General features: G+C 29.1%; 2 protein-coding genes across 4 annotated transcripts; one reads left to right on the plus strand and one right to left on the minus strand.

Moving 5' to 3' along the window:
- Positions 1–258: 258 nt before the first annotated feature.
- Positions 259–2,533, minus strand: LOC114177426 (Transcription elongation factor (TFIIS) family protein). 3 transcript variants are annotated; one of them, XM_028062760.2, is made up of 9 exons: positions 2,101–2,533; positions 1,948–2,016; positions 1,785–1,867; positions 1,578–1,648; positions 1,400–1,449; positions 1,269–1,302; positions 1,088–1,185; positions 795–869; positions 259–662 (listed from the first exon to the last, which is right to left on the minus strand). In XM_028062760.2, exons 1-9 carry the CDS (start codon positions 2,419–2,421, stop codon positions 636–638), a joined length of 828 nt encoding a protein of 275 aa, XP_027918561.1. In that variant the 5' UTR covers positions 2,422–2,533; the 3' UTR covers positions 259–635. The 3 variants fall into 3 exon arrangements, with proteins under 3 accessions (XP_027918561.1, XP_085527065.1, XP_027918560.1); XM_085670939.1 differs by having other exon boundaries at positions 785–869; positions 1,058–1,185; positions 2,101–2,532; XM_028062759.2 differs by having other exon boundaries at positions 785–869; positions 2,101–2,529.
- Positions 2,534–11,800: 9,267 nt separating this feature from the next.
- Positions 11,801–15,127, plus strand: CAD9 (cinnamyl alcohol dehydrogenase 9). The gene is made up of 5 exons (XM_028066421.2): positions 11,801–12,018; positions 12,126–12,239; positions 13,270–13,783; positions 14,347–14,500; positions 14,759–15,127. Exons 1-5 carry the CDS (start codon positions 11,912–11,914, stop codon positions 14,959–14,961), a joined length of 1,092 nt encoding a protein of 363 aa, XP_027922222.1. The 5' UTR covers positions 11,801–11,911; the 3' UTR covers positions 14,962–15,127.
- Positions 15,128–16,363: the final 1,236 nt, after the last annotated feature.

A 16,363-nucleotide genomic window follows, 5' to 3' on the forward strand; every position in this document is an offset into this window, starting at 1 on the left:
TTCGGCTGGCTAGAATTGTTGGACGCTGAATTAAGATAGGAAAAATAAAAAACACCGAAGCAAACAGTTACATACCGTTTCAAGCTCCAACACAAGAGCCTAATGGTTTAAATCTCAAAAAAGTAAAAAATAAAAAAATCAGAAGCTAAAAGCATCAGGTGCTCCTCACCGGACCAGCATTACATATAATAATTGTTTGGGACAACAAATATTATAAGATTATGAATATTTTTTTCCAGTGTTAATGTTAAACAAGTAAAAAAAAAACAATGTTTATATGAAAAATATTTTATGCACGTCAAAGTATTTATCAACACTCCTTTCTTATAGGATATATATACGCCTAGTGATAGAGGATAAGAAATAGATTTATTAGATATACATAATATAATAAGACAAATAGAAATAAAAAATATATATATTTAATAGATGTATATTAAATGAAGATATAGCTGATCAATGATTATTATCTTTTTGTGCTGGGATCAATTTTCGGACAATGCCACATCACTCACCCACAAAAAGCCTTTTCACACGCAACTGGGCACGTAGTCACCAGTGTCTTCCCTGACTGGTGCCACCTTTGCTTTTTCCGAAGTAGGCATTCTTGGGTTTTGGCAACTCATGGAGATCCATCACCTGGATCGTTCTATTCTTTTTGGCTAGACACACAGACATGATGGTAGTAAGTATATAACTTTTTAGTGGGCTTTGAAACTAACTGGCGGAAGAAACAATACGTAGATAATACGAAAATGAAAATTAAATGAAGTAAAGTTTTCACCATTTGCAACCTCTTTGTAGTTCTCTTGGAGTCGCTTTCTCGCTGAAGCAAGTTTATCCAACTCAACATTGCTCTCTTTTTGTCTCTGCAATCATTCAACAAGTCAGGACTACTCACTATGATCTTGTACAGGCACTGCATAATGGAGCTTTTATTATTATAGTCTGGTTTTAAACTTGTTGCGTCATTTTGGAGCAACAACCTCCAACATTTAGTAGCCACATTTAGGATCAGATCAGATACTCCAGAAAGGTTATAAATTCATATCTATACGTTTTGAGGTGCAAGAGTAGGAGTAGTAACTGATGCCGATGGTTTTAGGGGAGATTCTTTGTGAGGAATTGCTTTTGGTTTTCGTTGTTGTGGTTCAATGTTGTTGTGCTCTGACCCAAAACTCTCATCTGTGTGAGTAAAAAACGTATTACTATATCAAACATATCCAAACGAGATACAAATGAAGCTCGAAATCTAATACTGTACTCACTGTGTGGATTTGGCGAGTCTGCAAAATCGGGAATCTATGGAAGGAATAGAATGTTAGAAAGACAATTGTAAAAACAGAAAAACCTTTTTTTTCATGGAAAAACACTGAATGGTCAAAAGGATTTCTATAACCTGACGATGTCCATTTTGTGGCATTTTATCTTGTGGCGAGTCCTCGTCAGCTGACATGCCAATAAGATGTATAAATAAACGAATTTCGACATTTTCAGCTTAATAAAAGACACAGTCCTTCATTACACATTTTCATTTCAAAAACTAATGAATTTTCCCAAATAAAGACTAGTTTTACCCATGACAGTAGTACTCGCTTCTCCTGGCGTCTTCAACTTCACCCATTCATCTATAATCTCCTTCCATTTCCTGCACAAACGCATAAAGTAACAAAACAAATGTTCAGCAAAATTCATCCATTAAAATGTTGCAGTGCACACAAATATCAAATAACACTTGTAGTTCACATTTTAAAAAACAAATATAAAGTAGATAGATTCAAAACCTGACGAGTAACTTCACCAATTTCTTAACGTCATTAGACGAATGCTTCCGCAACCGATTCACATGCCTCCCAATGTCAGTCTCCTACAGAATGAACTTTACATGAAATTAAACTATAAAAGAACAAAAACAATTAACAAACTGAATGTGATAAAATGAGTTACTTGTAAGGCTCGGAATGTAATATCCATGTCTGCTAGATTCTGCAACAGCTCCAACAACGAATCTTTGGACTACGAAAGAAATAAAGATTCTCAATCAGAGACACGATTAAGCTAAGAAAAAACTGGTAAATCGAGAAATGAAAGTACAAAGACCTGGTGAGGATCTTCAAGTTGCTCTTTAATCTCTAGAATCTTCTTTTGTTCATCGTCCAACAAGACTTCGCAAGTATCCTTTTCCTCCTCCGCGGAGGGATTGCTCTGCATCTCGATTTCTCTAACGTCGTCGATGTCACAGTTTGGACACCGCGATGATGACAACAAACTCGTCGCGTAGAGGCGCTCCACGATTCCGTCTCTTCGACGCTTCAATTCATCACTGTGGTCAGCAGATGCCACTGCGATGGCGACATCCATCAACATCCAAATGTCGATGCCCGCGCTCTCCAATATGGATCGAAAATCCTTAGGATCCATCTTCCAATCAAAAACCAAAATCAACCTCACCAATTCCTCTTATGTAATTACACAGATCCACCACAGAAACAGACAAAACTAATGCATCTATTCTCTCTCGTTTATTAACAGGGGAAACTCAACAAAACAAAGAAAATTAAATTAAAGTATATTCCACAACAAATCTTTTTTTTATTTTAAGAAAAATTAATTATTATTTTGATGCGTGCTTGTTTGTAACGAGGGACTAAATTTAAAAAATGAGATAATATTAATTTTTTATAATCCGTTGAAGAATTTATATTTTATTACAAGAGTTCCTCGTATTTAGTATTTGATAATGTGTTAAATCCTCAAATATGAGATGGTTAAAGATATTATGGAATGAAGATTTCATTCCCGTAAATTTAATAGTTTTATTTTCAGAAATCATAATCACTTCGAATTTCGTAAAATAAAAATATAATTATATTTAATTTTATTAAATACATTTTTTTTTGTTTTATTATTGATAGTCAATCGTTATGACAAGTTTTTCATTAATGTATTGTTCTTTGAATAGGGTGGGATGATGAAAAGGAAAGCAATTTTTCATAAAAATAAAAAGTGGAAAAAAATATAGAAGACCTGATTGATGTGAATAGAAAAGAAGAGGAATTAAATGTTTAATTTAGTTTGTGTTTGTTTCAAATATTGTTATTAAGGATGGAAAGGCACAAATTATTCTTGTTTGTTTTTATAATCTGTACTTCTTTAAAAAGACGAGAAAGGAGGAATTCACTCAAATGGTCCCCTCCTATATATGTATGTGTATGCATGGGATGACAGAGATTATTCCTTTGATTTGATGGTGTATGCATGGTGGAATAAGAGGTCACTATGGTGTGGTGAAGAGATGGAAAACGAAAGGATACGGGGGAGAGATGTCATTGTGATGTAAAAATTAATAATAATAATAATAATAATAAAACAAATTTATATTTATATGTAAAGGACTATTTCTTAAATTTAATTTTTTAATGTTGCGTTTGGATGTAATGACAGAAAAAAAAGAATAAAAAAATATCAAAATTTTTCAAAAAGCGATACATAAAATTGCAAAAATCAAGAAAAATCACACCTTCAACTTACTGTAGTTATATTCTAAGAAATGCAGGTAAAGTTGCCAATCTTATAATAACATATATTTAAAAACTCTCATAATTAATTAAAAAGATAAAATTAATTAAAATATAGTATTGAGTGAAGAATTAAAAATGTAGCAGTAGGGTATAAAAAGATCTTTAAGGCACAATAGAGATATTTTTAATGTAAAATATGTGTCTAGATGTTGCTCGAGTGTATTATAATATTATATGAGTAGTTGAATTTTCGTATTCATTTTTGATGTATTTAATTCTGATTCTATATATTTTTACCTTTTGAGTATTTATCTATGTTTTCATTCAATGGTTATTAGTTTGATTTATGTTTAACGATGAATTGACAAATCATCTATTTAAGTGGTTCGGATTGAGTTGAAAAAATGGTCTTAAACCGGAGTCCAATCAAATCACCAAATATGTACTAGATGCTTCATTGGATACTAGAGGATGTGCTGGATGAAAGAGTCTTGCACATTAAAGTAAGGATTCATTCAACTAGGATTGAAGGAATCGCACTAGGTTTAGTCCTTAGATTCTAGGATGCAAGAATGAGTCTAATTCTACATAGAAAGAGTACTCCCAGAACATTGAATGATTTACATATTAAGTAGTAAACAAGATGGTAGTGATGTAGTAGAAGACAATGAAATCAAATCAAATCATAGTTCCTAATCCACTCAATCTATGTAGTTACTACTATCTATATTTACATGTATTCTTTATTAAAATAAATCCAAAAATCTAAAAACTAAGCTATCAATACACTTGCTAAATCGATGTGGATATGATAACCTTCATTCGGCTATTCTACAATTGACTTGGTGCACTTGCCAATAAGTCACACAGTTGGATAACTCTTTTAAAACTTGATTGTGTGATGTTGGGCTTTTAGGGCTTAAGCCCAAAGAACTAAAAGATGTTGTGGCTTTTATGGCTCAAGCCTAATGAACAAAAAGTTGTTTAGGCTTGTGTGGTTCAAGCTCAAATGTGCTAAAAATGTTTTGGCTTTTGCAGCTCAAGCCCAATGGATTAAAATTCTCAACTAAATTTTATCTCATCACTCCCACATGTGATCGTTCCAAAAGAAAGACAAACAATACAAGACTGAAACACATAAGAAAGGTAAGTTGATGTGCAAAAATAGTTCTTCATATGATAGAAATAAAATTTACATCACATACTTAATCAATCATACAAATCATTGGTAAAGACAGACATACCTCATATAATGACTCAAACAAGACTCAATGATATGGTTTTATGCATTAATATTAGATCATGGCAAGTTGTGCACTTGTAGTAGGCCTCTACTGCTCTGTAAAGTCATTGTCAATGGATTTCACCCTACCACACAAGGTTTATCTGTTAAACGCCTTTGGCCAAGGTAAAGCCCTTAGATTAGGACCTTGTGCTCCTCTCATCACATGCACTGATAGAAATAAAATTGACTTCATATACTTAATCAATCCTACAAAACGTTGGTAAAGACAAACATACCACATATATAGTGACTCAAACAAGACTCAATTATCTGGATACATGCATTGATATTAGATCCTAGCAAGTTGTGCACTTGTAGTAGCTTCTACTATTCTGTAGAGCCATTGCCAATGAGTTTCACCCTACCACAATTTGTTCGTTAAACGCCTTGGACCAAGGTAAAACCCCTATACTAGGACCTCCTGCTCCTCTCACCACATACTTCATCCTTCTCTACTTGAAAATTTGATGAGCGTCAAGATAACTCTCAACTCAATCCATATACTAATGCATACACTATTATAAATCAATACTAATCCTCCTTGAATTAGCATCAACAAATCTCAACTCATCCTCATATATCCAATCCCATTCAATCTCATATACCAATAATTTCCCAAGCAACAATTCAAATTTGCCATAACACACAAAAATTGAGCATAAAAATTTACTACTAGATTCTAGTGCATTCGCTCAACGTATAGTGATTGAAGCTGCACTCACTCAGCAATTAGAATAGCTCACTCAGCAAATAAATTACTAGAACTCACAAAGGTAAAAAATAATTAAACATTTTATTAGAGTAATTATGGTCACCCTTTTAAATGGTGTTAATTCTAATTTAATAGAATTAACCGCATAGAATGAATTTAACATATAATTAGACTTTATTAAACAAAAACATATAAAAGTTCAAAATATAGGACCAAAATAATAATTAAATAAAAGCATTAAATCGTTATGAACAAAAATACTATTAACCAAAGCCAATTCAAAGGTAAAGCAGGTGAAACATTCATTTTAGACCTCCAAAAAATAAAGACCTCATTTTTTTGTTAGTACTAATATTTCAATATTAAATTAATTATAAAATTGTGTTTAAAAAAATGCTTCAATTTTTTTTATACTAATATATCTCTATTAATTAATTATAAATTTATATTTGAGAATAAAATTTAATTAAATGATTATTAATGTATGCTAATCATTCTCTTATAATTATTTTTTATTATATTTTGTAACTTTATCTACATGCGACTTCAATTTTTATTATATATTTTTTTTCTTTTATCTATAGGTGATTTCAATTTTGATTTTATTTTCTTCTTTTATTTTTATGTGACCTCAAGTTTTATTATATTTTCTTCCTTTATTTCTCACAGACTTCAATTATGATTTTATTTTTTTCTTTTATCTCTCTATGGCTTCTTATACATTGATTCCACTTATTGTCTCTCCTTGTTTTCTTCTATTTTAGAGTTATTCTTTTGAGGGTTTGACATATTTCATTCTTTGAATCTCATGGTATCCATGTGTACCAATATTTTTATTCTCATTCGTGGTTGTTGTGTTTTTCTTTCTATTTGTGTTAATGTTGTTTTTTATCCTATCTAATGAATTTGTATTAAGATTAGAAATGTATTTATTTTGTCTGGTTTTGTTAGAGATTATGGTTTATGGATTTAACTGAGAAGAACAATATTTTTTTAATTTTTCATTAATAATTAATCTCAAAATAAACTCTGCATGTTTATGAAAAAGTTGAGACTTAGCAAAAGAGAGTTGAGACTTAAAGATACTCCAAGTCTATGATTGAGTTTATTTTATTGACAACCAGAATCAAATTTTATTATTTTAACTCATTTTTTATATTCTTATTATTTTTAGCACTATTTTGTATATTATAAACTTTTATTTCATATAAAATATATAGATATCTAAAGAATTTGAATGAGCCTATTAAAAGATTCCAGAAAAAAAAAAGTTTAGACTTTAATTACACCACAAAAAAGTGCTACGAATAAATTTGTATAAATAAATAAAAAATGAATTAATAAATATAAGCAAGTGGTCCTTGAATAAACAAGCTAATGACAATATAAATACAGGTAAAAACAACAATAAAAGATGAAAAATAGTGAAAATAAGTTAGATTTTCAAACTAATGATAATGATTAAAAATATATAAAAACATAAATAAATTATCTATTAAAATTAATTAATTTTAACAATTTAATAAATAATTTTATATAAAAAATAACAATTTAATAATAGTTCTACATGAAAATAAATTTTAAATAAAAAACTTTATTCCTAAATTTCTTTTTTAAGTCACTCAAATCCTTTAGCCGAATTTGTATTAATCGTTAACTATTTTCGCAAAACATTGTTAGGTTGATGGAATTAATGTCACACCTGAACTACACCTGAACTTGTCTGCCAAACAGTGGCGGAAGGAATGGGACGGGATAATATCGATTGAAAGTAATTTTTTGACTATTAAATTTTAACAATTTTTTGTTATAATTTTAAACGTTATTTTTTTAGTAATTTTTTTTTTTCATTTTTAATATTTAAAAATTACTTAAAAAATAATACATCATCTTGTAAAAACTAATTATCAAATTAAAATATCGTTACTCAATATCGAGAGGTGATCGGTGAAGGCTATTATTGTTCAAGCCGACACTTATAGTTTCAACTACATTTGCATCTTTCTTTTCAAATTCTGTTGGATATTTCAATGCATTCAATGTTTATGGGTCACAATTTATTGAACTCTTTATGATTCTGGATAGTTCGTTGACATCTATCATTTCTCACCATTCATTTATATCATTTAATATCTCTGTATTTATTCCATGCTAAACTTATTTGGTTTAGGTAATTTGTGATGATTTATAGAAAAATATTTTTAATGAAAAAAAAAATGGAATGAGAAGATAGCCGTGAGGTTCATTTGATAGATTATTATTTTAACTTTATATTCAACATTTCATTTTTTAAATAATTTTTTTTGATGGTCTTTTTAATTTTTTTGTAATTATTGTTGATGATTAATAAATAATATTTAAACCATTTTTACAATGCTCATACTCATGTAATTAAATAAAATATATTTAAACCAAAGAAGTTTTCCTTTTGTCCGTTTAAGTGAAAATAAAACTGAGAACATGATGGTTTTTTGCTTTATTGTTGTTTGATAATTCATTATTAGAGCAAAAATTAACCTAAGACCAATTTTAATTTTTCTCATGTAACTATTATCTCGTTTAATCAAAACTAGAGTCGAAAATAACTCAACTCTCACTCTTTATTTCACTTTACTAACAATAATTTTGCTTGACAAAAAATTCATATGATACACTTGTGCAATAAAGACAAAAATAATTCCGAACATTTACTATTTTCATTGTAACATATACATTTTAGATAATCAAAATGATTAAATACGTACAAAATGTTCAACAAAACATTAATCATATTAGATTCTCAAGTCAATATTATTTTACTTTTGAAAAAATTAACTTGTGAAATTCGTGTTCAAAATTCTCTTTGAAGACGTTAACGTAATACATAATTTTTACTACGCCAAAATTGTCAATAAACAACGCTTTTTTTTATAATAGATAGCACTTTTCAGGCGCTATCTATTGGAGCGATATCTATTAATAGAGAACGTTTGTAAAAAAGCACTATCTAATGACACCTTATAAACAACAACACTTTTTATAGAAAGTGCTATCTATAAATGCTTTTATAGACAACACTTATGTTTTCAAATGCGATTTATGTATTCTTCAATAAATAGTATTTTTTCAAACAAGCGTTATCTTCAATAAATAAATATTTCTATCATACCACTATTCCAACAATGATTAAACTACTTCTATAGTGGTAAAAATTTAAGGCCATGTATAACTTAAAACTCTTAATTACACCCTTTTCAACTCAAATCAACGTCCAACAAGATAAAATCAATTTATTTCTCACAAGATAAAATCAATTAATATGCTTTACTTTCGAAACGAATTCAAATGGAGAACTCTTATTCAATATGCAACAAACTAAACATTTTTAAACAATGGGACCTAAAAGTTTTGAAATTAACATTGCATAAAGTTTGATAAGAATTATCTTATTTACGTTTACATCTTTAAGAATTAACATTGCATTCTATTTACATTACATCAACATTTTAAATTCCTAACCAAATCAACATATACAACCGGTCAAAATTAGGGATGATAACGGGTCGGGTCGGATACGGATAGTGCCTACCCGCAACCCGACCCGCAAAAAAAAAATCCGCCCGTTACCCACCTGTTTACCCGCCGGGTATCCGCTTAAAAAATATCCGCGAATATTTTTAAATTCCGTGGGTACTCGTGGATACCCGATACCCGTAAATATTTAAAAAATATGTATTTTATAATTTTTTTAATATAAAATTATAAAAATAAAATATAAATTAAAATAAATTATAATTATAATTATAATTAAATTTGACATAATAAAATATACTATTACTTCTAATTTTAATTAAATTTAACTTAATAAAATATAAATTAAATTTTAATTTTAATTTTTTGCAAATAACGGGTACCTGTGGGTACGGATAATATGATACTCGTACCCGACCCGTTTATAAGTGGGTATTAAAATACCCACTACCCGCGGGTAATAAATATCCGCGAGTAGTAACTATCCGTCACGAATTTTATTTGCGGATATCTACGGACACATGTATTTTTGCCATCCTTAGTCAAAACCATGAATCCACTATTTCTTTGGTCAATTCTCACTATTCCATACTACCATCAATTTAATCTATTTATTTATCATCAACTTAAATTATCATAATCGATCAAAATATAAATAAAAAGACTTATCAACTTTTTGATTTATAACAATTTAAAACAAATTATATTATATACTTATATATTAAGACACATCCGTGCGAATAAACTCAACACAAAAGATTGATAATAACGAGTGAAGATTCTTTATTGTTTTTTTTTATGTTGTCTTCTGCTGAACATTAAAAATACTTTATGTTTTAAATATCTTTTTAATATGTTTTAAAATGTAAAATGTCAAAATTAATGATAATCAGTATATTATGAAGATATAGTAGAGACACAAAACACAAATATCAGCAAAGAATCCAAATTCTGATAACAATACTTAATTATAAATGAAAAAAAAAATCAAGACAAAACACAATTAACTCTCCTACTATAATCACTAATTTATCACGAGGCAACATAATTTTGTAACTGAAAGTGATAATCAAATTATCTTAAAGTGAAAAAATGCAATGGTGCATTGTCAAAACTAAATTAAACCATACTCCACATTTATCATAAAAGAATAGTCAATGGTTTCCTTATTTGGAAAATATAGTCTATTAATTGAATCGTAATTTCACACGTCTTGTCTTTAATTCAATAGGACAAACTTACTTATAAAAGCTTTGATCATTAAACTAAAAATATTGCTACAATGCTATATTAGCCTACATTCGTTTTTATTAAATTTGATACACAAGATCTAATTATAGCATGAATGAACAGTTAAATAACAACTTATACTAAATTAAAAAAAAATTGCATATATATATATATATATATATATATATATATATATATATATTTATTGGACACACAAGATCTCAAGTCTCTTTCTCTAATTCCCAACTTTGGTGTCTTTACCGTTTTGAAAACCATCTTATGTGCCTCTTTTTATAATGTGTTATGTGCTCTTTTTATAATGTTTCATTTGAAATTATTATTATTATTATTGTTTATTTATTTATTAATGACTTAATCTAATTTTGGTATAAAAGAATCTCTTTTATCTTTCATTTTCGTCCTTTATAATATTATAATTGTTCAATTTTTATGTTTTAAATATAAAAAAATGATTTTTTGACTACTAAATTTTGATAATTTTTTTTTTTAACTTTAGGTATAATATTTTAAGTGATTTTCCATTTTATCATTTTTAATATTCTAGAATCATTTATAAAAATGTCACCTCATTTTACAAAATTATCAAAATATCATTAAATATTTACCGTTTCATAATATCGAACAGGACGAATGAGAATGGACAAAACCGTTTGCTAGTAGGGATTAAGGTGATTTACACATATAAATTTAAGGAGAAAAAAAATTTAATCCTTGTATAAATGAAGAGATAAAAAGAAGAATGATGGCTATGTACATAGACTTTTACCTAGATGTTCATTCCTTTTGTTTTAAATTTTAATAATAATAGTATTAATTGTGAAATTAAAAGTATCGAAAAAATTAATATTAATTATTATTATTATTAAACTTTTTGGACTATAAATAATAATAATTACACTAATACTTACTTTTATTATAATAATTACAATTAATTTTATATTAATTATAATTATAAAAATAAATATTAATTTAATAATTTTATTCATTAAAATATTATTTTTTTATCTATTACATCGTCACAAATATTAGCAAATTTTATTTTTAAATTTTTCCACTCACGTTTTCATCTCTTAAAACAAACGAATTAATATTGTTTTTGTGAAGTATTTTTAAAGATGATGATTTTTTACCCTAGTGTAAAAGAATTGTCTAAACAATAAATACATATTATTTTTAAAAATATTAGGTTAAAAAATAAAATTAAAACAATTTTTTTAAACTTTAATTCGTATCATTTTTTTGCATCTTTGAACTAATTAGAAATTTTGATAAATTTTAAAAAAAATATTAGTATAAAAGTTAAAATTAATCCTCTTTAAGTATTTGTACGTCAACTTGCCCATAAAAAAACTTGTTAACACTAGAAAAAACGTTGAAGTTATTATTTTGATCAGATTATTAATTGCTATTACAAAAATATAATAAAATAATTCGATAATAATATATCACGATAAATTGAATAGTAGATTTTCTTTTTTCAAGAATGAATTTGTTTTCCTGTATATATATATATACAGAGACTGTGTTACTGCACTGTGTCATATCACTGCGAAGAGGGTCCAAGAATAAAGAAGTAAAGAAGAGGGTCGAGAAGAGCTTGATTGAGAAGAGAAGAAAACAAAAAAAGAACAAATGGCAGAATCTGCAAAATCTCCACAAACTGAACTTCCTCACAAAGCTTTTGGTTGGGCTGCTACAGACACTTCTGGGACCCTTTCGCCATTTCATTTTTCCAGAAGGTTTTTTTTTTTTTTTTTCACTTTTTGTTTAACGTTTTTCTCCATTTCTCAGGGAGATCAATGCTGGTTCAGATCAATCCCATCCTCATTTGACCTTATTATTGCAGGGAAAACGGCGTTGACGACGTCACCGTCCAGATTCTGTTTTGTGGGGTTTGCCATTCTGATCTTCACACTGTCAAAAACGACTGGGGTTTCACCACTTACCCTGTCGTTCCAGGGTACCCTTCTTTCATCTGCAATCGTTTCCCTTTTTAATTAAATAATCCCCTTTCCTCAGTGTAATTATTTATCCCCAAACATAGATTTGATTGATTATCGTAATATAAACTATATAATATGTCATCTCTCATAATTGAGTTTGAATGCGATGGGACACTTAAAAGAAAAACCACGCTTTTGTCCATTCTTCAATCGAGCACAGTTGGGGCTTCCAATTTCGATCTCAATTGTTGTTGGTTGACTTAATAATAGGAAAAACTGAACCTTTAGTAAAATAAGCGCCTAATCCAAAACGCGCGTTTTGCTTTATGGACTGTATATTATATTCATCTCATTTTACATCTGGCATGTGTTACATAATTTTGGTGTGATCAGTGTACAGAGTAACTTGACCATGTGAGGAAACTATGCCAGCAGCAATGGTTAGAATTATTTTATATTATACTTGAATCTAGAAGTTCTCCCAATTATAGAGCTATTATGCTTAAATCCTAACATAACATGAATGATTGCTAAAATTTAAGGGTGTGTTTGATTTCTATTTCTAATTACAAAATCTTTAACGTTTTTGAAATGGGATTAAGATTAAATAAGGTTTTTGAACAGCCTGTGATATTGAAAGAAGGTTATGTAAGATGGAGAGTGAAGAAGATGAAATATATCTTCTAATTGTTTATTTGGTTATGACGTTTGTAAATAATTTTAAAAACAAATTTATTTTGAATGAGAAATTGGTTGCTGAGCTCTGTGAAATTGCTTTAGAAAACAGTTTTTAAAATCAGAATGTGAGAAGAGAATCAAACTGACCCTACTGCAGTTTTTGGTTTTAATGATGTAATGTTCTTTTGTCATATATATCTAAGTAAATTAATTGTCTTTATTCCTTTCTAGGTTTTTCTTTCTGAGTTGGATGTAGTATTTAAGGCTTGCACGTGTTTGTGCAATTGCCAACCTTGCAGATAGCGATAGGTAAAATCAGAACGTCTGAGATCACCTTCCATTGACTTTTTAGTATTTTTTTATTTTCAGGCATGAAATTGTTGGTGTTGTGACAAAAGTTGGAAGTAATGTGAAATATTTTAAAGCTGGTGATAAAGTGGGAGTTGGTGTGATAGTGGAGTCTTGCAAGGAATGTGAATGCTGCCAACAGGATTTAGAGAATTACTGTCCCCGCCCTGTCTTTACCTATAACTCTCCTTATTATGATGGGACACGAACCCAAGGTGGTTATTCTAACATTGTGGTCGTTAACCAGCGTTATGTTCTCCGATTTCCTGAAAACTTACCCCTTGATGCTGGTGCTCCACTGCTGTGTGCGGGGATAACTGTGTATAGCCCTATGATATATTATGGGATGACAGAGCCTGGCAAACATTTGGGAGTGGCAGGGCTAGGTGGGTTAGGCCATGTTGCAATCAAAATTGGTAAGGCGTTTGGGCTGAAAGTTACTGTCATTAGTGGATCTCCGCACAAGGAAGCTGAGGCAGTTGACAAACTTGGGGCTGATTCTTTCGTTGTTTCCTCAGACCCTGCAAAAATGAAGGTAACTGAGATACAGGACTGAAAAAGCATTCAAAGGAAGACTTTTCATCTGGGTTCTGGTTATGATGGATTTACTGGATCTTCATAATCATAATACAGTTCCGTAGTAATTTAGCAATATTCTTATGCTACTGTTGGGCGTCTCGGGTAGCTACTAATTTATGCTTAATTCTTTGATATATTTTTCTCATTTGTAATGATAGTTTTTTTGTTTTGTTTAAAAATTAGGTTATAATAATTGCCATATTCAAAAGCTATTATCAAATAGAAAGGTGAAAAAAGTGTGGAATTGAGTGATTTGAGACTATCATTACCCTATGGATAGAAAATATAGTATGTGAGTCCAACAAATATTCTGAGTGACATTGCAGCTATTGTCAATATTAACCATGAAGTGTGTCTCAACAACAAGTGAACTAGATATCCACTATTCAAGCACTTTAGAGTATATAAACGAACCTTTTAGTCTGCTGCTCCATGATAATATTCATTAGTAGAACAATGGATTGACTGGTCATGCAATTTCTCATGATGTGTTTGTTAACTTGCCGGGACTCTAAGCAGGCTGCTATTGGAACCATGGACTATATCATAGACACAATTTCTGCTGTTCATTCCCTGACACCACTGCTTGGTCTGCTGAAGCTGAATGGGAAGCTAGTTACTGTAGGGTTGCCTAACAAGCCTCTTGAAGTGCCTATCTTCCAATTAGCTTTAGGTGAGCCATCAATAGTCTCCAAACTGGTATTATGTAGTTTCTGTATGTTATTTGCAAGTAATTGCCCCAGGAGAAAAGAACCTGATTTGGGCACAAGTTATAAAGCTTTCTCAAGAAGCTGAATGGACGAGGGAGTTTTCTATTTCACTGTAGATTCAACATTTTCCAAAATTTGAGCAGGGTCACCTTCGTAGTAAAGAATAGTACATGGATTTGACTAATGCAAGAAATGTTTTGTTACGTAACATGTGCATGTAGGAAGGAAGCTTGTAGGGGGGAGCAACTTTGGAGGGATCAAGGAAACACAGGAAATGCTTGATTTCTGCGGAAAGCACAACATAACTGCAGATATTGAGCTGATTAAGATGGACCAAATCAACACTGCCATGGAAAGGCTTGGCAAAGGTGATGTGAAATATCGCTTTGTGATTGATGTGGCCAACTCTTTCTCAAGTTTGTAGAAGAACATGTGCAAGTGTGTCACCCTAAATGTGTGGCACTGAAGATTTGTTTCGGTATCTTAAGAATAATTAACATTGGCTTTGGTATCTTAAGAAAAGTTAAGATTGGCCTTGTACCAGAACATCCTCTCTTCAATAAAATTACTTTGTTTGGGTTTCCAATTTATATTATGTTCCTTTGTTATCTTCATCAATGGCAGACTAAGAGTTTCACTTTTGTGAAAAATAAAGAATCAAAATTGGCCATTCGATGTATAATAATTTCATAATATTAGCCTCACAGTTTCGTGACCAATATTTTCCTTTTTACAAAATTAGTAACAATATACAAAGTGATTCAATATCTGGTGTACATATTTTATCTTGTATCTTTAAATTTAAAAGTATAGAACTAAATTATTCAAATACTAAAATTAGCTGCATTTATTTTTCAAAAACACAATACAAATTATTTACATATTTCATCAGCATAATAGTTACAAGCTACATACCATTCTTTAACAATGCAAATTTACTAATATTTAATCTTTTAGTTGGAATAAAATATTTCAATTGTCGGAAACTCTTCAAATATATTTAAGTATTATGTCATTGCAAATAATTTAAATATTTCAATATAAATAATTTTTTAGTTAATCCTTATTGATGTTTTTTTGACAAAGTTCATTAATATTTAGGATGAGATAGTTTTTTTATGCCCTTAGATGAGCATTTTTTTTTTCATGATCAATATTAGCTGAAAAATTCTCTCAATTGGAATTAAAATAGAAAAAAAAAAAATCTAAGCTAGTGTTGACTGAAAAATTTTCCGGTCAATTAATAACATCTTGACATTAGTTGAGGAAACTCTTAGAATGAGAAATAATATTAGTTTACTAAAACAACATCAACAAATAATCATACGTTTGAATAAAAAATAATTATTCTAAATATATTCTAGTTATTTAATAACTGTTTTATTATAATAAATTTTTCTTTTCTTCTTAATTTTATGGTTTTTATTTTTGTTTTGCTTGCATGAATTAAGATTGTTTTCGAATTTAGGTCTCTAATGATAATGATGTATTTGGTTCTTGAATTCTAGGTTAGATATGTATGAATGACTATAGTGTGATATTAGATTGAAATTATATTGATGTCATTTGGTGATGTTAGAGTTTTTTTTTTTTTTTTCAAACAAAATATATATATATATATATATATATATATATATATATATATATATATATATATATATATATATATATATATATATATATATATATATATATAAACCCTCTCGATTGATACACGAGTATATAAATCATGCGTAAAATGACTTATATAATTCTTGTACATTTTCTAAATCACTTAATATTCTAAAAATTGAGTGTGGTGTCATTGAAAGAGTTGACTATTCGAA

The sequence above is a fragment of the Vigna unguiculata genome, chromosome 3, assembly GCF_037176805.1.
Source record: "Vigna unguiculata cultivar grain cowpea cultivar isolate G323 ecotype 2 chromosome 3, ASM3717680v1, whole genome shotgun sequence".
Taxonomy (NCBI): Eukaryota; Viridiplantae; Streptophyta; class Magnoliopsida; order Fabales; family Fabaceae; genus Vigna; species Vigna unguiculata.

Excerpts from the sequence above, each read along its gene's own strand:
- LOC114177426 (XM_085670939.1), bottom strand. The coding sequence starts at position 2,421 with ATGGATCCTAAGGATTTTCGATCCATATTGGAGAGCGCGGGCATCGAC. Across the intron at positions 1,868-1,947 it reads TTACATTCCGAGCCTTACAA|GAGACTGACATTGGGAGGCA; the intron begins GTAACTCATTTT and ends TTCATTCTGTAG. Across the intron at positions 1,450-1,577 it reads AGCGAGTACTACTGTCATGG|CTGACGAGGACTCGCCACAA; the intron begins GTAAAACTAGTC and ends TTGGCATGTCAG.
- CAD9 (XM_028066421.2), top strand. The coding sequence starts at position 11,912 with ATGGCAGAATCTGCAAAATCTCCACAAACTGAACTTCCTCACAAAGCT. Across the intron at positions 12,019-12,125 it reads CCATTTCATTTTTCCAGAAG|GGAAAACGGCGTTGACGACG; the intron begins GTTTTTTTTTTT and ends TTATTATTGCAG. Across the intron at positions 14,501-14,758 it reads TATCTTCCAATTAGCTTTAG|GAAGGAAGCTTGTAGGGGGG; the intron begins GTGAGCCATCAA and ends ATGTGCATGTAG.